We start from the raw sequence: 20,712 nt of genomic DNA on the forward strand, positions 1-20,712 counted from the left end.
AGAGAGACGAAGAGCTCCATGAGTGGCCAGCTCTCCCTCCAGCTGTGGTCAGCTGAGAAGAGCGGGAGGCCAGACTCCCTGTTACACCTGTTAGCACATGCTTTACAGGTTCTGGCGGGATGGGGACTTACACAAGCACAACGCTCCTCTCACCTGTGGCCAGAAATGACTTATTGGGCAGGAGATGCCCAAAGTGCATGCTGTCCTTCCCAGGAATTTCTTGGTTTTCCTCTTTACTAGGGTTGGGCCTGTGCCTGGTGTGTATAGGAGGGAGGCTGAGTGTTGGCATGAGCCCCTGAAGTTCTCAAAGCTGATCTTTTTGTCACATGAAATGCTGTTCCCTCTAAACGCCTTTCAACTTTTTCTGAAATGTGAAAGTTAAGGGCTTTGGGTTAGTTTCCCATCCCGTTTTCTCAACCAGGAAATCTTTGGCAGATTTTTTGCCAGACAAGGTACCTCTTTTATTTTTTTTTCCAGAAATTATTTTATTTATTATTTTTATTTTCCAGTTTGATCAGAGAGACAGCCCCCAGACAAAGTACCTCTTTAACTGTAGTGGCCTACGGGAAAGACCTCGGGGTGGGGTGGGGATGCCCTTTTACCTCTACTACACTGGAGTTTTCTGGACACTGATAGCGTCTCACCCCGCCTTCTTTCTCTTTCTCGGTCTCTCACTGTTACACATACACACATGAACACACGTCACCCAGATACATCAGCACACACAACAACCTTTCCCCGTGTCCTTTTAGTCTGTTGTAACCTAACTCAATTACCGGGCCTTCACGACATGGGAACGGACGAATGTTTTAATGATGCACAGGCTGAGGCTATAAGGACCTCGTCGTCATCCTTATTATTATCTCCACGCGTTTTGTTTGCTTGTTTTTGCTTGTGTTGTAGGGCCCATGCACTTGCCTGAGAGAGAAGGGGGAAAGTGAGAAATCAACCCCCAGGAAGAATAGCCTTGCTATAATCCCTTCTACACACACACACACACACGCTCACTCATGATTTTCAGTCCATCAGGTCCGGGATTTGAGCTGTGCAATTCGCCATGTGGGATCCAACACCTTAGCCTCTATGCCACCTGCTGGCCCTATCTATGCATTTTTATAGCACTTGTACTTTAAATAATTACTCTTTTACTCATCCAGGAAACCCGCATTCCCATGGTCTTGAACTTTGGCGAGTGTCAGAAATTGAAAATACAGATTTCTGGGTTCTACTTTCAGAGTTTTTGCATCCTAGCTGATGCTATGACCTCTTCTGCACTAGAAACCTTGAGGGGAGGGGCCAGCAGTTAGCGTAATGGCTATGTCGCTGGACTCCCACATGATCGACTGCGGTTCGCATCCCAAACCCGGTGGCTTAAAACTCACGCCGGGCACGTGTGCGTGTGTGCCCAAGATCCCAAGAGGAGAACAGAGGAGAAGGGATTGCGGCGTGACCATCCCCCCTGGGGGGTGATTTCTCGCTTTCTATGTGCCTTTCTGGCAAGTGCACACGCCCTGTAGCAAAAAACCTCTTCAAAAAAAGAAAAGAAATCTTCAAGGGGGACATAACTCTTGCCATCAAGAAGGTAATCTAGGGGCTGGCAGGTGGCATGGTGTTAAGGCGCTGGACTCCCACCCACATGACTGATCATGGTTTGAATCCTGGACCTGGCGGCTTGCTTTCTCACTTTCCCTCTCTCTTTTTCTCTCTTTCTCGCTGGTAAAGTTAAAAAATAATAATGAATAAAATTAATTATTAAAAAAAGAAAGAAGGTAATCTAGGGCCAGGAGGTGGGGATTAAGGGAGCTGGATCCCCCATGACTGATTGTGCAGTTTGAGTCCTGGACCCAGCTGCTTGAAAAACATGTCAGGCACTTGAATGTGCATGCACAAAATCCTGAAAGGAGAATGGAGGAGAGATTGCAGCGAGGCCGTCCCTCCCTTGGGGGTGGGTGTGTGGTGATCTCTCTCTCTCTGTCTCTCTGGCAAGCATACCTGCTCTATAGCAAACTTTATAAAAAAAGTAATCTAGCAGAGGCCAAAGATAGGACTGGATGTCCAGCCAGTAACTCAAAGTAGAGGTGGACTGTCTATGTAAGAGCTTCTGTGGTGTTTAGGTGGAGAATTTGCTTTGACTTGACAGGATTCAGGGCAGACTGCATAAAGGAGGGCATTTGGGAACCAGCAGTTAGCATAATGGCTATGTTGCTGGATTCCCATGTAGCTGACCTCGGTTCGTGTCCCGGACCCGGTGGCTTAGAACTCACGCCGGGTGTGTGTGAGTGCGTGCCCAAGATCCTGAGAGGAGAAGGGATTGCGGCGTGACCATCCCCCCTGGGGGGTGATTTCTCGCTTTCTGTCTCTATGTCTCTCTCTGTCTGTCTGGTGAGTGCACGTGCCCTATAGCAAAAACCTCTTAAAAAAAAAAAAAAAAGATGGCATTTGAAGTGGACCTTGGTAAGATTTATACTTTTGGAGACTGGTAGGACTTCCTAGGCAGAGGAATATCAGACATTAAGAGCGAGAAAGAACATGGGACCAGCAAATGGCATAATGGTTACATCACTGGACTCCCACATAGTAAACTGTGGTTCAAATCCCAGACTGGGTGGCTTAAACTCACACTGGGCACTTGTGCGTGCATGCCTAAATCCCAAGAGAATGGAGGAGAAGGGATTGCAGCGTGGCCATCCCCCCGGGGGATGATTTCTTGCTTTCTGTCTGTCTCTCTTTCTGTCTTCCTGGAAGGCGCACACCCTATAGCAAAAACCTCTCTTAAAAAAAAAAAAAAAAAAAAAAAAAGATTGAGAAAGAACAGAGATCGCCGCTTGTTGATACTTCCCCTGCGGGCATGGGTTTTGCCTGGGAGGGAATGGGAGATGAGGGTACTATGTAACTAGAACTCTCCTGATTCAGTCTTCCTCTACATCATTGCCCTTCACCCTGGAACCAGCCCTGCCAGGTACACACATCATCCACACGTCTTGGGGTGAGGGCACAAGGAATCGCTTGGGTGGTGGCAGGAACTGCTTTGGCAGTGGCAGCCGATGAGTGGTAGAGTTGGCCTAACTCCAAAACCGTCTCCTTCCAGGACTCCAGTCACCAGGCTGGAAAGTTCCCAGGTCCTGGAGGGTCTCCGATGCCAGGTTAAGAACTTTCTGTGTGCATGCTTAATTTCTACCTGAGTGGATAGGCTCATGGAACAGATAAAGCAAAGGAGAAAACCCATATGAAGGACGTCCAGGAATGAGCTTGAGGCCAAAAAGCCTGGAGCCAAATCTTCGATGCTCATTGAGGGTTCTTACTGTTCACCCAGCAGCATTTTCCAGGGAGAGGTCAAAGAGGGGAATTCTGCCCCCATAGGCTCGGGGAGTCTCACTCAGGCATCAGTTTTCCATGGGTTAGACCTTAGTGGGGAGAGGGAAGTGTTTTTGAACAATGGAATTTTCCTGAGGGGACAAGAAAAAAACTAATAAATAATCTAGTCATGTTTGTTTTCCACTTGCTAGTTTTTTTGTTTTTTGTTTTTTTTTCCTTTTTAGTTTGTTTTAAGAAATGCTCTTTGTTGATCTTCTCTTAAGGAAGGCCCATAACATTGTTTCCCAGAGGACCCATGAGGAGTTATGGGGAGTTGGGACCTTCTTCTTAGCCCTGATTGGACCCCAGCTCCCTCTAGCCCGGGCCTCTGGACAGATTGATCAGCAGCAGGTGGGCCAGTACTGGCTGACACAGCATCCTGCTCATGGCAGGGGCTCAGTTCATAGAAGGTGATCGATTTTCCAGTGAATTTCACCAAGAACAGAACCTAGAAGGAGACCCTGGACTTTATGAATTTCTTTATGGAGTACTTTTTTGGGGGATTAAAGAGAAGTTCAAAGAAAACCCTTCCCATCTGTGATTGTACCTTTAACAGTGACCACAACTGCAATAAGCTAGAGACCTTACCATGCATCAGACATGGTTCTGAGTAGTCTACATGGTTAACTCAGTCCCCAAAAGCCAAGTTATTAGTGGCCAAATAAGTTAAAGACCTTTATTCTCCTGATTGTATAGATGAAGGAGGGAACAGCACAATGACCATAGTCACAAAGCTAGGAAATTATTTCATGAGCTGGGATTTGAACCCAGACTGTCCGCCTCCTCTCTTCTTTGTCAGCAGTCAGGCTTGTAGGACTGTTGGCCAGCCTTTCTAAAGAAGTTACCAGTCTCGGGGACCAGCAAATGACGTAATGGTTACGTCTCTGGATTCCCACAGTTAACCATGGATCGAGTCCCATACCTGGCAGCCCAGCTCCTGCTGGGCACATGTGCATGCGTGCCCAAGATCTCGAGAAGAGAATGGAAGAAAAGGGATTGCAGTGTGGCCATCCCCCCCTGGGGGATAATTTTTCCCTTTCTGTCTCTCTGTCCAGTGAGCACACGCACTCTATAACAAAATCTCTCTTAAAAAAAAAAAACAAACAGTCTCCAAAGTCTTCGTTTCCCGAATTCAGGCCTTTTCCACAGTGATAGGAAGAGCTGGGAGCTCCAAAGGAGCAGGGACGTTGCCCGCCGTCCTGTGGCGTAGGAAGAGTGCTGACTTATAGTGTGCTTTGGCTTCCTGTTGGGGAATTTCCTGCCATTTGAGCAGTGGTGTTTTCCCAAGTTCGCCGTGAACCGGGGGGCACGTGACTCAGTTCCTACCTTGGATGGTAATTGTTTTTAAAAACATGTTTTTTGTTTTGCTTAGCATGACAAACCTCTGCACAGTGTGTCCACAACTTTCAAAGTTGTCATTGAGGGATAGTTGGTAGGTGTGTGTTTGGCAGGGCGGGAGGAGGGTCGTATTTCTGTATTTTTCTTGCATGTGTTTTTTATTAGGATGGCCTTTTTTTAAAACATTTATTTCTTGTTTTGGAAATCTAGCTAAAATATGAAGATTTTGGTGAACCCCATAGGGACTTGTCTCAATATTCCCCCTTGTAAGGTTGATGGGATATGACTTTGACTAGAATGGCTCCCCAGAGAACCAGATTTATGAGGGCCAGATCAGAACATCTCCTGCCTCACTTCCCATCACGTGACACTGGCTTATTAAGGGTCTTTTCTGTACAAAGACCAACCCCTCATCATGCCTCTAGGCCCGTTGTATTCCTGAATTAGTTTTCTGACAGTTTATTTCACACAAATAATTCCTTGTGGTCTTATGTTAGAAATTAATCAATCCAGGGCTGGCAGATGGCATAATGGTTACATCACTGGAATCCCACACACTGACCGTGGTTTGAGTCCCAGACCCGGTAGCTTGAAACTCAGGCCAGGCACATGTGCAAGCGTGCCCAATCCCCAAGAAGGGATTGTGGTGTGGCCATCTCCCCTGGGGAGTGATTTCTCACTTTCCGTCTCATTGTCTGTGTCTCTCCTGTGAGCACATGTGCCCTAAGGCATAATGAAAACTCATAAGGAAAAAAAAAAAGAAATTAAGCAATCAGAACTCAGTTTGAGACTAATATAGCTTCACACAGCTGGTACATGCTAGGGATAATTTTTTTTTACCCATAATATTAAATGAGAACAGGCTGACAGGGGCCAGCGGGTGGTGTGGTGGTTAAAGCACTGGACACCCATATGACCGACTGTGGTTTGAGTCCCAGACTTAACAGCTTAAAAATCATGCTAGGCACATGTGTATGCGTGCCCAAAATCCCAAGAGGAGACTGGAGGAGAAGGGACAGCATGATGGCCATTCCCCTGAGAGGTTATTTCTCACTTTCCCTCCCTCTATCTCTGGCCAGTGAACATGTGCCCCCTATGGCAAAAACCTTTAAAAAAATGACAAACAGGCTGGTGAAATTTCAAGAAGCATGTGAGCTTTCTGGTGCCGTGTTAGATACGATGAAGGTAACTTTGCCAAAAGGATCTCTTCTGATTGTCTTATTTCTTCCCCCAGTGTCTCTCTGCACTGCCTAATTTCTCCTTTAAAAAAATCAATCAATCAATAAAGCTGGGCTGGCCATGATGGCACGAGTAGAAGTTGTCGCTCTGTGGTGATTGAGACTGCATGGGAGGTCCAGATTTAATTCCTAGTCCTACCAAAAAATAGGTCCAGGGTGGTGGCATGCGCCTCTGGTCGTAGCTAGCTGGGAGGCTAGCATCATGGCTCTAGTGCTCCAGGGGCAAGCTTGAGTAACAGAATTGAGTCACAATCAATGTGTTAAGACCCTTTCAAAAATACCTATCTCGGGGCCAGCAGGTAGTACGGTAGTTAAGGCCCTAGATTCCCACATGGCCACCGCATTTAGAGTCCCAGACCTGGCCACTTGAAAATCATGCAAGGCATGTGTACGTGCCCCAAGTCCCAAGAGGAAAATGGAAGAGAAGGGATTGTGGCATGGCCATCCCCCCTGGGGGTGGTGGTTTTTCATTTTCCTTCTCCCTTTCTCTCTGTCTCTAGTGAGCACACTCGCCCTATGGCAAAAACATTTTTTTAAAAAAATTCTCTTTTCCTCTTTTGTTTTTGTGTTTTTTTGAGACAAGGTATATTGAAAAAGCCCTCTTTTCCTATTTTCCTTTTTAGTTCAGTGGATCTCAGCATTTTTCTAGATTCCTTGTGAACACTTCCAATTCTCTCCCCCAAAAGAAACTTACAGACACACTGTAGCAGTCAGGCAAGGCTGCGTTATGCTGCTGGGACAAACAAGTCTAAAGTCCTAGTGATGAGGAGCCAGGTGGTTGCATAGTGTTAACACAAGTGGACCCACCTGGGGGTAGGTCCTGGGTTCATAGCCTAGGACCCCTGTCCCCAGTCACACCGAGCAGGGGTGTACATGCCCACAATCTAGACTGGCTGAGAATGAGGGTGGATTGTGGCATAAAGACCCTGTTGGAGGTGTTTGTGTGTATTTCTCTCTCCCATGAAAGAAATCCATTTTTAAAACTTAAAAAAAAGAAAAGGCTATGGCTGGTTATGGCCACAGGTTCTCCAACTGCATGCAAGAGCGACCTGGAGAGACTCTAACAGCCCAGGCCACACAGCACCTGCAGCTGCCACTCACCTTTCCTGTAGCGTCCGTGGCCCGAGTCCAGGTGTGCCTAGGGACATGGGTGGCTCTTGGCTGGGAGCTTTCACACGAGGCTTTTGTTCTGCAGATGGCCCAGCTCCCGGCAGGTCTGGTGCAGAGGCGTCAAGGATCAGGCTTGCTCCTGGAGCACTGGAGACTAAGCCCGTTCTGTGTGAGCCAGGTCTGCAGAGTTGGGAGAGACAGGAAGGGGCAACCAAAGGAAAAGCAGCATTTCTGGTGGAAACGGCAAATATCATATCTATAAGTGGCCAATAAAGACTCTGGAAGTGTCAAAAAAAAAAAAAATACTGCTTGAGCACTTAAAATCCTAGTGGCCTGCAATAACAGGTTTACTAGTGTCTCGTGCTGTGTTCACTGAAGGTTGGATGGGAGCGTCATTCCTCCAGCATCCTCTGGGACCCAGATTGACCCTGAAGTACCACCCAGAATGTTGCCAGTTGCCATGACGGAGAGAAGTCTAATGAATGGTTTCACACCAGCGAGAAAGGGTCTGGCCTCTGAATGATAGGTGTCTTTTCCAGTTCCAATGTAATAGTTAAAGTAAATCCCAAAGCCTCACCCAGTCGTTAGGGGGCCTAGAAGTTCAAGCCTACATATATGTCCAAAAGGGGGAGAGCCAGAAATATTTGGTAAACATGAAGATCAATGCATGAGAGTATGTTTTTCTTATTAAGAATATGTGCAGGGAACTGGATTGTAACACAAAACTCTGTGAGGGTGACCCACGTGGGAAGGGTCCAGGTTCATGTCCAGGAGATCCCCCTGAACATGCTAGGTGCATGTGTGCCCATGATTTGGAGCTGACTGACACCAGGGGGTCAATAATGGCATGGGGTTGGGGTTGCTTGTCTGTCTGCCTGTCTCTCTCTCTCTCTCTTTGTGTCTCTCTTGCTTGTGTAAGAAAGAAAACTTTTTTAAAAAGGTATTTAAAAAAAAATTTTATATATATATATTTTTGCTATAGGGCGTGTGCACTCGCCAGACAGACAGAGACAGAGAGATAGAAAGCGAGAAATCACCCCCCAGGGGGGATGGCCACGCTGCAATCCCTTCTCCTCCATTCTTCTCTCGGGATCTTGGGCATGCCCGCACAAGTACCAGGCATGAGTTTTAAGCCACCGGGTCCGGGACGCGAACCGCGGTCGACTATGTGGGAGTCCAGCAACATAGCCATTACACTAACTGCTGGCCCCATATTTTGGTGCAACTTTTTAAAATCCATGCATAGTTTTTTCTTCTCTCCTCTCCATCACCCTCTCCTCCCCTAGGGATTTTTGGGCATACGCACACACACATACCTGGCATGTTTCTCAAGTTGCCAGGTCAGGGACTCAAACCAAAGTTGGCCATGTGGGGTCTAGCTGCGTTAACCACCACACCACCAGACTGGCCTCAGTGTTTTCATTTTATGGATATTTCCATGAACTTTTTGAAGTATTAGAGGCTGGTTTACTGAGAAAAGGACTGGGGGAGGAGCTAAAATAATAGCTGCTGATTAGCTAAGGGGAGAATGTACTTTTTTTAAAAAAGGAATTATTCATTTTTTATTTATTCATTCATTTAATTTGACCAGAGAGAGAAGGCGAAACAAGCCTGGTGACTTGAACTGGGGTTGACCATGTGGGAGTGTTCAGCACCTTAACCACCATACTGCTGGCCCCGAGGGAGAATGTACTTTTAAAAAGATAAAGGAGCACAGAAACATATAGAGATTATGCTGGGAACTAGGAGAGTAATGGGTAATACAAACCGCAGTTTTCCCAGAATCATTTAGTCTTGACTCTGAAATACACGCGGAGCCAGGCTCTTAAGCAGAACGCTCCGCTCTCCCTCCCTCCCGTCCAGGCAAGCCCCCGGAGTAGATGGAGAACTCCACCAGGGAGCCAGTTCATTCTCGTAGCTCTTTTCTGGCTTCTGCCATTCACCAGGGGATCCTCAAAGAAGTTCTGGTCCTAAGTCAGCCACCACTCAGCGGAAAGCAATGTTAAGCTCAGCAGGTTTCGGTAGTGAGTCTGGGGAGGAACGAAAGAGAGATTCTGTGTTCTCTGGTTAGGATAGGAGTTTTCCTCTCTGCTGATGGGGGAAGAGGGGATGTCCTCTGCCCGTTCTCCCATTACAAGGCCTCAGCACCTATGCTTGGGTGCACACTGGCTGGCTTCTGCTGTGTGCAGTTAGGTGTCACGGAATGGTGTTGCCACTTTGCCGGGGCTGGGAGGTCATGTTTCCCACCCAGCTCACTTGATAGAAGACAGTCGTGGGGAGATTCAGAGGTACGTCCAGGGGGACAGAGATAAAGCTGTGGGCCTGAGCCCAGGCCCCGAGTGTCGGTTGGACCTTTTGGAATACTGTGTGTGTGCAGCAGGGGTGACGATCGACGACCGGGATGTATTCATGTATGAGTCTATTAGGGAGAGAGGGAGGCTTTTTTTTTTTTTTTTTTACTTTTTAAAACAACGTTAACAAAGGGAACCAGCAGTTAGCGTAATGGCTATGTTGCTGGACTCCCACATAGTCGACCGCGGTTCGCATCCCGGACCTGGTGGCTTAAAACTCACGCCAGGTGCGTGTGCGTGCGTGCCCAAGATCCCGAGAGGAGAATGGAGGAGAAGGGATTGTGGCGTGATCATCCTCCCTGGGGGGTGATTTCTCGCTTTCTGTCTCTCTATCTCTCTCTGTCTGGCGAGCGCATGCGCCCTATAGTGAAAACCTCTCAAAAACAAAACAAAACAAAACAATGTTAACATGATTTAACTCATTCTGAGAAGAGATGCGTGTGGAAGTACTATAATATTTTTATTTTTTAAATTTATTTTAGTTTACTTATGTGTTTATTTAGTCAATTTCTACCATAGGGTATGTGTGCTTGCCAGAGAGAAACAGAGAGAGGGAAAGTGAAAAATCACACCCCCCCAGGGGGGGATGGCCACGCTGCAGTCCCTTTTCCTCCATTCTCCTCTTGGGACCTGGGGCGTGCACACACATGGGTCAGCGTGGTTTTTCAAGCTGCCAGGTCTAGGACTCGAACCTTGCGGTTGGCCATGTGGGAACCAGCCACATTAACCTCCACGCTACCTGCTGGCCCAATACTTGAACATTTTTAAAACACAAATTTGTCATTATAAAGCAGATAATAAATAGTATATGTAAGATTTGTAATGGAAAAAAATGGAAGTTCTTCAGGAATAGAGGACAAATGAGGGGCTGGGGTGGTTAAGGGTACTGGACTCTCACATGGCCAACTGCAGTTTGAGTCCCAGACCTGGCAGCTTGCTTTCTCACTTCCTCTTTCTCTTGCTCTGTTCCTCTTTGGTCAAATTATAAATAAATAAATAAATAAAGTTAAATAAAATAATTATTTAAAAATAATTCTTTAATAACAGCTCACCCTAAATTTATTCCTCAGATAATAACAACTCACCCTAAATTTATTCCTCAGATAAATTTTTTTAAGTTTTTAAAATTTCTGATAGATTATTTTACTGCCAGGGAGCATGTGTGCTCACTAGAAAGAAAGCACCCCTTCATGGAGTGTGGTCACCCCCCACAATTCCTTCTCCAACTTTTCTCCATCCTGTCAGGATTTAGGGCATCCGTGCACATGCATCTAGTGTTTTTCAGGACACCAAGGCAGTGATTCAAACCATGGTCAGCCATAAGGGATCCAGCTTTTTATGCATAGTGCTTGACTACTGGAGTTGGTCCTATTTATCTTAATTCTCTAATGAGAGAGGGAGAAAGGAAGAGAGAGACAGGCATCCTCAACAGTCTCATGGCACTGAGACCTCCTCCCCCCAGCCTTCAGCCAGCCAGGGTGTGAGGTGTGGATGCCGGCGTGTCTCAGGTTGGCTCAGATGTGAGTCTGGTGTCGTCCTGGTGACTTCTGGCACCGCAGAACACACTCCTCCACATGCCACCGTAACTAGGCCAGATATTTTTCTTTTTTTGGAGAGGTTTTTGCTATAGGGTGCGTGCGCTCACCAGAAAGACAGAGAGAGACAGACAGAAAGTGAGAAATCACCCCACAGGGGGGATGGCCATGCCACAATCCCTTTGCCTTCATTCTCCTCTCAGGATCTTGGGCATGCACGCACACGTGCCCAGCGTGAGTTTAAGCCACCGGGTCTGGGACTCGAACCATGGTCGGCTACATGAGAGTTCAGTGACATAGCCATTACACTAACTGCTGGTCCCTAGGCCAGATTTTTTTTTTTAAATAAAATTATCTTATTTAACTTTATTTATTTATTTTAATTTGACCAGAGAGGGACAGAGAGAGAGAGAGAGAGAAAGAGGGAACGCGCGACAGCCAGGTCTGGGACTTGAACTGTGGTTGCCCATGTGGGAGTCCAGTCCAGTGCCCTTAACCACCACACCACCTGCCAGCCCCAGCCAATGTTTTTTTTTTTGGAGAGATTTTTTTGGCTATTGGGCGCACGTGCTTGTCAAAAAGATAGAGAGAGACAGAAAGCAAGAAATCACCCCTGGGGGAATGGCCACGCTGCAGTCCCTTCTCCATTCTCCTCTCAGGATCTTGGGCATGCACGCACATACACCCGGCATGAGTAAACCACTGGGTCTGGGACTCAAAACGCGGTTAGCAACATGGGAGTCCAGTGACATAGCCATTAGGCCAATTGCTAGTCCCCAGATTTTTTTTTTTTGGAGAGGTTTTATTGCTATAGGGCGCGTGCACTTGCCAGACAGACAGAGAGAGACATAGAGACAGAAAGCGAGAAATCACCCCCCAGGGGGGATGATCACGCCGCAATCCCTTCTCCTCCATTCTCCTCTTGGGATCTTGGACACGCACGCACATGCGCCCGGTGTGAGTTTTAAGCCACTGGGTCTGGGACGCGAACCGCAGTCAACTACGTGGGAGTCCAGCGACATAGCCATTATGCTAACTGCTGGTTCCCAACTAGTCCCCAGATTTTTTTTTAAAGAATTATTTTACTGGGGCCGGCAGGTGGCATGGTGGTTAAGGGCTATGGACTCCCACATGGCCGACTGGTTCAAGCCCCAGACCTGGCAGCTTGCTTTCTCACTTTCTCTTTTTCTTGCTCTGTTCCTCTCTGGTCAAATGAAAATAAGCAAGTAAATAAATAAATAAAGTAATTATATTATTGTTCATTTCTTTTTTTTTTTTAAGAATTATTTTATTTAACTTTATTTATTTATTTACTTATTTTTCATTTGACCAGAGAGGGACAGAGTGAGAGAGAGAAAGAGGGAAAGTGAGAAAGCAAGCTGCCAGGCCCAGGACTTGAACTGTGGTTGGCCATGTGGGAGTCCAGCTCCCTTAACCACCATGTCACCTGCTGCCCCCCAGCCAGATATTTTTAAAAACTTAATTTTTTTCTAGTTTTGGGTTTTTTGATTACTTAATTAATTAATTAATTAATTTTTGAGAGTTTTTTTGCTATAGGGCTCATACACTCACCATAAAGACAAAGACAGAGAGACAGAAAGCGAGAAATCATCCCCCAGGGGTGATGGCCATGCCACAATCCCTTCTCCTCCATTCTCCTTTCAGGATTTTTGGGCTCACAGGATCTTGGGCACACATGCACATGCTCCTGGCATGAGTTTTAAGCCACCGGGTCCAGGACTTGAACCGCTGTCAACTACCTGGGAGTCCAGCAACATAGCCATTATGTCAACTGCTGGTCACTCTAGTTTTATCATTTGAAAAAAAAAAAAATTGAGAGAAAAAAATTTAAAATTTGCATAATCTGACTACTTAACGATATTAATATTTTTATGCCTCTTCCATGTGTATGCATGTTATATGTGTGTTTTTAAAAGCAAAATTGCTAATTTTTAAAAGTTAAATATTTTCTGCACACATTTGAAAATTGGGGAAGGGGCCCTATGTTGGGGTTTGCAAGGGTTCTCTGAATGTGATCTAAGAGGCAGCGCAGTGTGAAATGAGAGGACTGGGGGCCTCCTCTGGAGGAAGAGCAGCAGCTATGGCCCTGACTCTAGCGCCAGAGCAGGCTGATGGGAGGTGAGAGTGCACTGTTCATGGCAGGGAGAGATGGAATTGTACCAGATTATAACGAGCGCAGAGGAAGTCATTTACACTCTCTAGGGAGACGGACCTGAGACAATTAGAATTTTTCCACCTCTAGCTAGTGACTCTTGTATTACGGAGGCATACATGGAAGAGAAAAGCCCTTGATCTTTCTGATAATAATTAAGCATTGCTCTATCACGGGGTAGCTCCTGGCCCCTCGCAGTTATTAATCTGAGTTTTCAGGGGATGGAGGAGATTGGCACCAAGAAAGTTGAAGCGTTTTCTCAGAAATCTCTTAAGAGAGGAAGAAGATGGATCAGCAGTTAGTGTAATGGCTATGTCGCTGAACTCCCATGTAGTCAACTGCGGTTCGAGTCCCGACCCGGTGGCTTAAACTCACATTGGGCTTGTGTGCGTGCGTGCCCAAGATCCCGAGAGGAGAATGGAGGAGAGGGGATTGCGGCGTGGCCATCCCCCATGGGAGGTGATTTCTCGCTTTCTGTCTTTCTGTCTCTCTCTCTGTCTCTCTGGCAAACACACACACCCTGTAGCAAAATCCTCTCCAAAAAAAAGAGAGGAAGAACATGCTGTCTTAAAACTGAGTGTATTAGGTTGTCAGAGAAATCATGATTTTTTTTTTTAATGCAAAAATGCGTCATGACTTTTCCAACAAGCCAGTATTTTGGGGGCCAGCAGATGGCATTGTGGTTAAGGTGCTGGATCCTGCCTGGCTGGCGGCATGGTTTGAGGCCTGGACCTGGTAGCTTGTGAAACGTGCTAAGTGTGTATGCCTGTGTGCCCCAGGTCCTGAGAGGAGAATGGAGGAGAAGGTAATGTGGGATGGTTGTACCCTCCGGGGGCCAAGTTCTCACTTCCTCCCTCTCTCTCCTCTCTGAACGCACATTCCCGACAGGGAAAAAAGGGAAACAATGGAATATATTCAGTGCCCACCAAGCCTTAAATACCTTGGCATTCCTACCTTTCCTCAAGGTGCCTAGAGGCACGGGGTGGGCGAGCTCCTTTGCTGCCACTGTCTTTACATTCTCACCCTGTTCTATGCCACGTGTCCTTCACTCTGGTACAAACGGGGCTTAAATGGAAGTGAATGGGCGAGGCCTGCTAGCTTCGCCTGCAGGACACTGTCTGGGCACCTCTGTGTTCTGGGAGCTGCCCCTCCGGCTGGTCCTCAGTCTGCGTGCCTCTGTCTCACCTTCCACCTGCAGGGTTCTGGCTGGTGTGGACCATCATCATCATCCTGAGCTGCTGCTGCGTCTGCCACCACCGCCGAGCCAAGCACCGTCTTCAAGCCCAGCAGCGGCAGCATGAAATCAACCTGATCGCCTACCGGGAAGCCCACAATTACTCAGCGCTGCCATTCTATTTCAGTACGTAACCGAAAGCCAGCATACCCTACCCTCAGGCTCAAGGCCCAGAGTCCCTGTGGGCATGGGGGAGGTCCCCTTTGACCGCACCCAGAACAGGGTCTCAAAGGACAAGAACAAGAAGGTATTCCTTCAGCACAGAGAGGCAGGAAGGTCCCTGAGGCCACTGGAGCTTTCAGAAGCTCACCAGACCCAGTAGCTGGGTCCCGGCCAGCTTCTATCCCTCTAGCAGATTAATATTATTTTTTTTTTAATTTTATTTTATTTTTTAGAGATTTTTATTTTTTTTTGGAGAGGTTTTTGCCTTAGGGCGCATGCGCTCGCCAGACAGACAGAGAGAGACAGAGAGATAGAAAGTGAGAAATCACCCCCCAGGGGGGATGGCCACGCTGCAATCCCTTCTCCTCCATACTCCTCTTGGGATCCTGGGCACGCACGCACATGCGCCTGGCGTTTAAGCCACCGGGTCCGGCATGTGAACCGCGGTCGACTACGTGGGAGTCCAGCGACATAGCCATTACGCTAACTGCTGGTTCCTTATTATTTATTTTTTTTTAAGGCACAGTTAGCTGGTAGATAATGTGACTGAATCGAGATGTGGAGTCCGGTGGCCTGACTTTCTCCCGTTGTGCTTACTGCCATGTGATGTGCCTGAGCATGGGGCGCTGTGAAAGGGCAGGTGTAGGGTGGCATTGGGACTTCATGGGAACCAAGACACTCGGTGACTCCCTGAGAGCATTCCCCAGGCTTTCCTGAGGTTCCTGGCCCATGACCTCTCAAATGGTCTGTGACAGCCCAGCTATGCGGCTGACCCCGTGTCATTCTGCAGTGTCATAGTCGTTTGAACTCCACAGCTAGAAGGCTTGAGTGCTCAGCACAGTGCCTGGCGTGTAGCGCGTGCTCAATAGACGCTGGGTGTTGTTGTTATGTCAGAACTAGGTCACCTGCCTCAAGTCAGCATATAACTCACCTGATGTATTTTTTACAGAATTATTTCAAACTTTATTTATTTTAATTTGACCAGAGAAGGACAGAGTGAGAGAGAGAGAGAGAGAGAGAGAAAGAGACTGCGAGTGAGAAAGCAAGCTGCGGGACCAGCAGTTAGTGTAATGCTATGTGGCTGAACTCTCATGTAGTTGACCACGGTTTGAGTCCCGGATCCAGTAGCTTAAACTCACGCCGGGCGCGTGTGCGTGCGGGCCCAAGATCCCGAGAGGAGAAGGGAGGAGAAGGGATTGCGGCATGGCTATCCCCCCTGGGGGGTGATGTCTCGCTTTCCATCTCTCTGTCTGTCTCTCTTTCTTTCTGGCGAGCACACACGCCCTATAACAAAAACCTCTCCAAAAAAAAAAAATGCAAGCTGCCAAATCCTAGACTCAAAACCATGGTCGGCCATGAGGGAGTCTAGCACCCTTAGCCACCACGCTACCTGCCATCTCCACCTGATGTATTTTTAATAAGCCTTGAGTGACAGAGGCCCTCTCCTTTGCTGCTAACCCATCCGCTTTTGATCCGAGTCAAGGGAAAGCTCGATTTTTCTTTTCACTTCACCTCCAGCTGCTCTGGAGTGAGAGAGACAACAGATTCCTCACCTCCCAGAAAAAGAACCCCTTCAGTACACCTGGAAGAGTGGGGGGAAGGAAAAGTGGTCAAGAAGTCTGAAGTGAGGGTCCCTGATCCTGAGGCCTATGGAACGTGGTTGGAGGCCACAGCCTGAGTGAGAACACGAGACCGTGTGCGCAAGGGAACAGAAAGTGGCTCATGGCCGTCCACCACGTTTGCCCGTCCGTCTGCCATACTCCAGGCAGGCAGGAAGTCTGTGCCTATGAAGCAGCGTTAGGTGACTGGGGTCTCGGGAAGCTAGGTTGGGTCATTCCCGGCTGTCCCGCTTTCCCGCAGGCTTGCCCGCAGCCCTCGCTCGTGTCACCTGGGTATGCCTGGGTGGGAAGAGACGGTGCTGGTGTTTGGTGTGCTGTGTGGCCTGTCCTAGAACCCGCGCCAGTGTAATTTCTTCTCCCTCCCTCCCTGTTTTAGGGTTTTTGCCAAACTATTTACTACCTCCTTATGAGGAAGTGGTGAACCGACCTCCAACTCCTCCCCCACCATACAGTGCCTTCCAGCTCCAGCAGCAGCCGCTGCCTCCACAGTGTGGCCCTGCAGGTGGCAGCCCCCCAGGTGCCGATCCCAGGGCCTCCCAAGGGGCACAGAGTAGCCCCTTGTCTGGGCCCAGCAGAAGCAGCACAAGACCCCCGAGCATCGCCGACCCTGAGCCCTCCGACGTGCCAGCCAACCGAGCAGCCTCCAAAGCCCCTGGAATGGAGCCCACTGGCTCTGTGGCCGGCCTAGGGGAGCTGGACCCCGAGGCCTTCCTGGACAAGGATTCAGAGTGTAAGGAGGAGCTGCTGAAAGATTATAGCTCTGAGCATGGCAGCGCACCCCCCAACAGCAAAGACAAGACTCCTGGCAGACACCGCCGCTTCACAGGTGACTCGGGCATTGAGGTGTGCGTGTGCAACCGGGGCCACCATGACGACGACCTTAAAGAGTTCAGCACACTCATCGATGATGCCCTGGATGGGCCCCTGGACTTCTGTGACAGCTGCCACGTGCGGCCTCCCGGTGACGAGGAGGAGGGGCTCTGCCAGCCCTCCGAGGAGCAGGCCCGAGAGCCGGGGCCCCCCCACCTGCCACGGCCGCCCGCGTGCCTGCTGCTGAATACCATCAACGAGCAGGACTCTCCAAACTCCCAGAGCAGCGGCTCCCCCAGCTAGAGCTGGCCTTTCCTGCCCCCGAGAACGCGGCGCCGCCACCAGGGTAGGGGAGAACCACGAGAGAAGCATTAAGTGACTTTCAGAGAGAGTGGTGCAGCCACTTTTGTTTTTTTCTTGTTTTTCCCTCCCTCCTCTCCTGTTTTTTCCTACATCTCCAAGTACAGTCTCGGGTGTGCCTGCCTCTCCCCGATAAAAGCACAGTGTTGTAGGAGGCTGAGGAGTTGCTTCCGTGACTCATTCCTCACACCCCACCCCAGCCCTTCGGCTCCCCCTTCCAGGTCATTTCTCACCTACCTGCTTAGGTCAGACAGGTGTGTTTCAAAAGCCCCCAAGGAAGGAGGCTAGGATTATGCCCTGAGATGATTCTTGGTGGTGGAGTGGCTTTACGTTCTGATTTTAGTTTAAGAGAACTTCACTGTGTCTCAGTCGAGGGGAGGTGGCCTGTCTTGGCCCTCGGTAAAGAAGGAAGCCCACAGAGGCCCAGGCACGTCACCTGTGTCTGCCAGTGTCTGGGTGCCTGCAGAGCCAGAATTGGGCTGATCCCATGGGAGTGCGAGGGCCGACAGACAGGGGTGAGGCAGGTCGATAGGGAGCTTGTTATCTCTCAGCCTTCAGGTGAGAGATGGGTGCACGCCCATGCATCATCCGGGCTCTCCTCAGCAGGCTCTGGCTAGCTGCAGGCTGGCTCAGGTCTGGAAGAGTATGCTGCCTTCTCTTTGTTTTTTCTTTCCAAAACAGACAACAAAAGCCAGCTGAAAACAAAACACCTTACCAGTGGGAAAGGAAGTCTGTGGCCTTTCCCAAGTTGGCCTTCAAAGAGCCTGGCTGCGCTTGAGCCAGAAGGAGGCATTTAGTGTAAGGCTGGGGTGGGGCTGTCTTAGGAACTCTGAGCAGGGAGCCCCAGGCCGTGCCGTGGCTGTGGCCGTGGCTAGAGGAGCAGCTTTCTGCATCTCTGTCCTTTGGTCTGTGCCCACAGGTGTCTGGTGTCCTCCTCCCTAAGCCTGTGGGCCCTAGGCCTTCAGGCCTCACTGTCATGTATGAACAAAGGGACTGAGGACGCTGTGGTCCTCCGAAAGGGCAACCCCATAGCCCGGCTCTCATGCAGTATTTTCTCTTTGATTCTGAATAAGTTGCGCCTGTTTGTTGTAAACTGACCACTTGGAAGAAATAGCTTGGTTGTCTGTGGCGGTTAGGCCCTGGGCCCACCCCTTTGACTGGGGTGATGTATTTCTCTGTATGCGAAGAGTCTCAGTGGCCCGGGTAGGGGGTGAAGGCCGCCGTCCAGAGGCCCGCAAGATCCTTACTGCAGGATCCTTTGCCTTCAGATAACCAGTTGAGCTTTGGTAGGAACAATCTGAAAAGAGAAAGCAAACAGCCGGAAACTAACATTCCCCGTCCAGCCTGTTCAGATGAAGAGTCTGGTTCTTTCCCCACTCTCGCATGGTGATATTCGGACTAGGCATTGACCTTATGGTAAGCAAGGAAAAAGAAATTTTATATATATATAAAATTTATATTTATATATATATATAAAATGCCCCAAAACAGACAAACCCAAGGCTGTGAGTGAACAAGTGACTGCATTTGGAGTCCACAAAACCAAAATCCGTGTCGAACAAAGTGAAGTCCCTACGCAGTGACTTCTCAGATGACCTGTGTGTGCGTGTGTCTGTCCGTCGTGTGTGCGCCCCAAGCCCTGTTTTCCTGTGAAGATACTTTGAACGGCAGCCATTCTGCTCACATTAACCACATATGGAGCACGTATGGCCCTCTCAAGGTGATTTATTTTACACATTTACTGTTTACTGAACAAATGTCTGACTGCGTACTCGGGTGTATCAGCAGCGTCGTCGACGGCAGTCCCCGTGTTTGCCAGAGACACTGTGCTCTCGGTAGAGGTTTTACTCTACCCCTCACTGCAATTTGCACATTGCTCCGTGGACACTCAGAGACCTGTGTTCTGTTCCCTGTACATGGAAACTTGCTCTGAACCTGCTGCCTCCCTCGGCCACTCTTGGCCCTCGGCATCAGCCCTCCGGGGGTGTCTGCAACCCCTTGGGAACAGAAGACGAAGGTGGGGTTTCAGACACAAGCCTGACTGGATCTTCAGTGACAGGCTCGGACTAACTGTGGCCCAGACGTCGGCCCCACCAGGGTTGCCAGGAGGCTTGGGCGGACGCCACGGTGTCGCAGGGTTTACCTCCTCCTGCTTGTTCCAGCCCCGCGGGCAGGCTGGTGTGCAGCCGGAGGGGGCCGGCGCGTCAGCACCCTCAGATGCCTTTCCTCCCTCCTTTTTTTTTTTTTTTTTTTTTTAATTAAAACCCAAACAACTCACTGAAGTGTCTCAAAGGAGAACAAGTTTTTACCAAAACGAACCCTTCTTCAGTTAGCTGATCAAATGGGTGAATTGCGGCCCTCTGGAGTGTCCCCAGTTAGAGTGGGGAACCAGCGTGAGTGTTCCCTGCTCGCGTCACTGCAGCGTCCCACCCTGAAGGCATGAGAAGCAGCAGCAGCTGGCTTGATTTCCCCAGTCCCAGTCTGGCCCCTGCTTCAGGAGGCTCTCCTGCTCAGAGAGAAAACTGGAAATGGGGAATTGAAGGAGCTAGGGGCCAGGGAGAGTTGATGGCGTCCGGTTTTCCAGGGGAATGAGAAGGAAGGGATCGGTCAAGGGTTCGGTGCTACAGTCGGAAGAGTTGCAGATGCTAACACATTCCTGTGTGAGGCTCACTACATTTGTCAGTTATTGTGAGTATGTGTATCTTAAGCAATAAGATTCAGCTGGTCAGACTTTTCTGGGCAGTCTCGGTGACGCATTTCCTGTGCTGTGATTGTTCTAAAGACAGAGTGGCTCTAACCACTGTGAGAAGCCCAAATAAAAATCGATCCCAATCATTCTCCTGTGCTTTTTTTCTTACAGCATTTTGCTCCTTATTTCTCTTTCTGACTTCAGGGGGTTGTACCTCCAGATTCACAGACCGCAAGCGCTTTTCCCTTCTCCACACAGAGACTGAGGGCTGTCACGTAGCAGCTGGGGCACGGTCCCAGGCCAAACAGAATCCACAGGGCCAGGCGCAGGCAGGCTGCTGCTCAGGCCATACTGTCTGAGGAACTGGCCTCCAGACGCTCCCACTGTCAAGAGTATTTTTCTTGTGTCTGGAATACTTCGTACAGTCCTACAGACAGGTTAAAATCAGACCCAAAAAACAGACATGAGCCTTGTCAGGTACACCATAGCTAAAATCTGACATCTAAAAGGAAGCAAGGAGGGGCCAACAGGTGGCGGGCTGTTGAGGCATTGGACTCCCATGTGGCTGACTGCGGTTCCAGTCCCGGACCTGGCGGCTTGCTTTCTCACTTTCTCTCTAGTGAGCACATGTGTCCTATAGCACATCCAGAAAATAATAATAATACATTTTAGGATAATTTTTTAAATTTTAAAAAAGGAAGCAAATGGGGACTAGCAGGTGGCATGATGGTTAAGACGC

The 20,712-nt window shown here is 48.9% G+C and overlaps 1 protein-coding gene and 1 non-coding gene across 5 annotated transcripts in view; both read left to right on the forward strand.

Annotated features, from left to right (window-relative positions):
* Positions 1 to 20,119, forward strand: part of WBP1L (WW domain binding protein 1 like) — a 90,459-nt gene extending 70,340 nt beyond the window's left edge. For all 4 annotated transcript variants that reach the window (XM_006166381.3, XM_006166380.3, XM_006166383.3 and 1 more), the window contains exons 3-4: positions 14,298 to 14,459; positions 16,491 to 20,119. In XM_006166381.3, coding sequence (XP_006166443.1) covers positions 14,298 to 14,459; positions 16,491 to 17,227 — 899 coding nt within the window. In that variant the 3' untranslated portion in view covers positions 17,228 to 20,119. The remainder of the gene's footprint in view (positions 1 to 14,297; positions 14,460 to 16,490) is intronic.
* LOC114005674 (small nucleolar RNA SNORA44) lies at positions 6,917 to 7,044 on the forward strand. Its single transcript, XR_003547514.1, has one exon. It is a non-coding gene; the product is annotated as a small nucleolar RNA SNORA44 (small nucleolar RNA).
* Positions 20,120 to 20,712: the final 593 nt, after the last annotated feature.

This window comes from Tupaia chinensis, unplaced genomic scaffold (genome assembly GCF_000334495.1).
Source record: "Tupaia chinensis unplaced genomic scaffold, TupChi_1.0 Scaffold144255_1, whole genome shotgun sequence".
NCBI classification, from domain to species: Eukaryota; Metazoa; Chordata; class Mammalia; order Scandentia; family Tupaiidae; genus Tupaia; species Tupaia belangeri.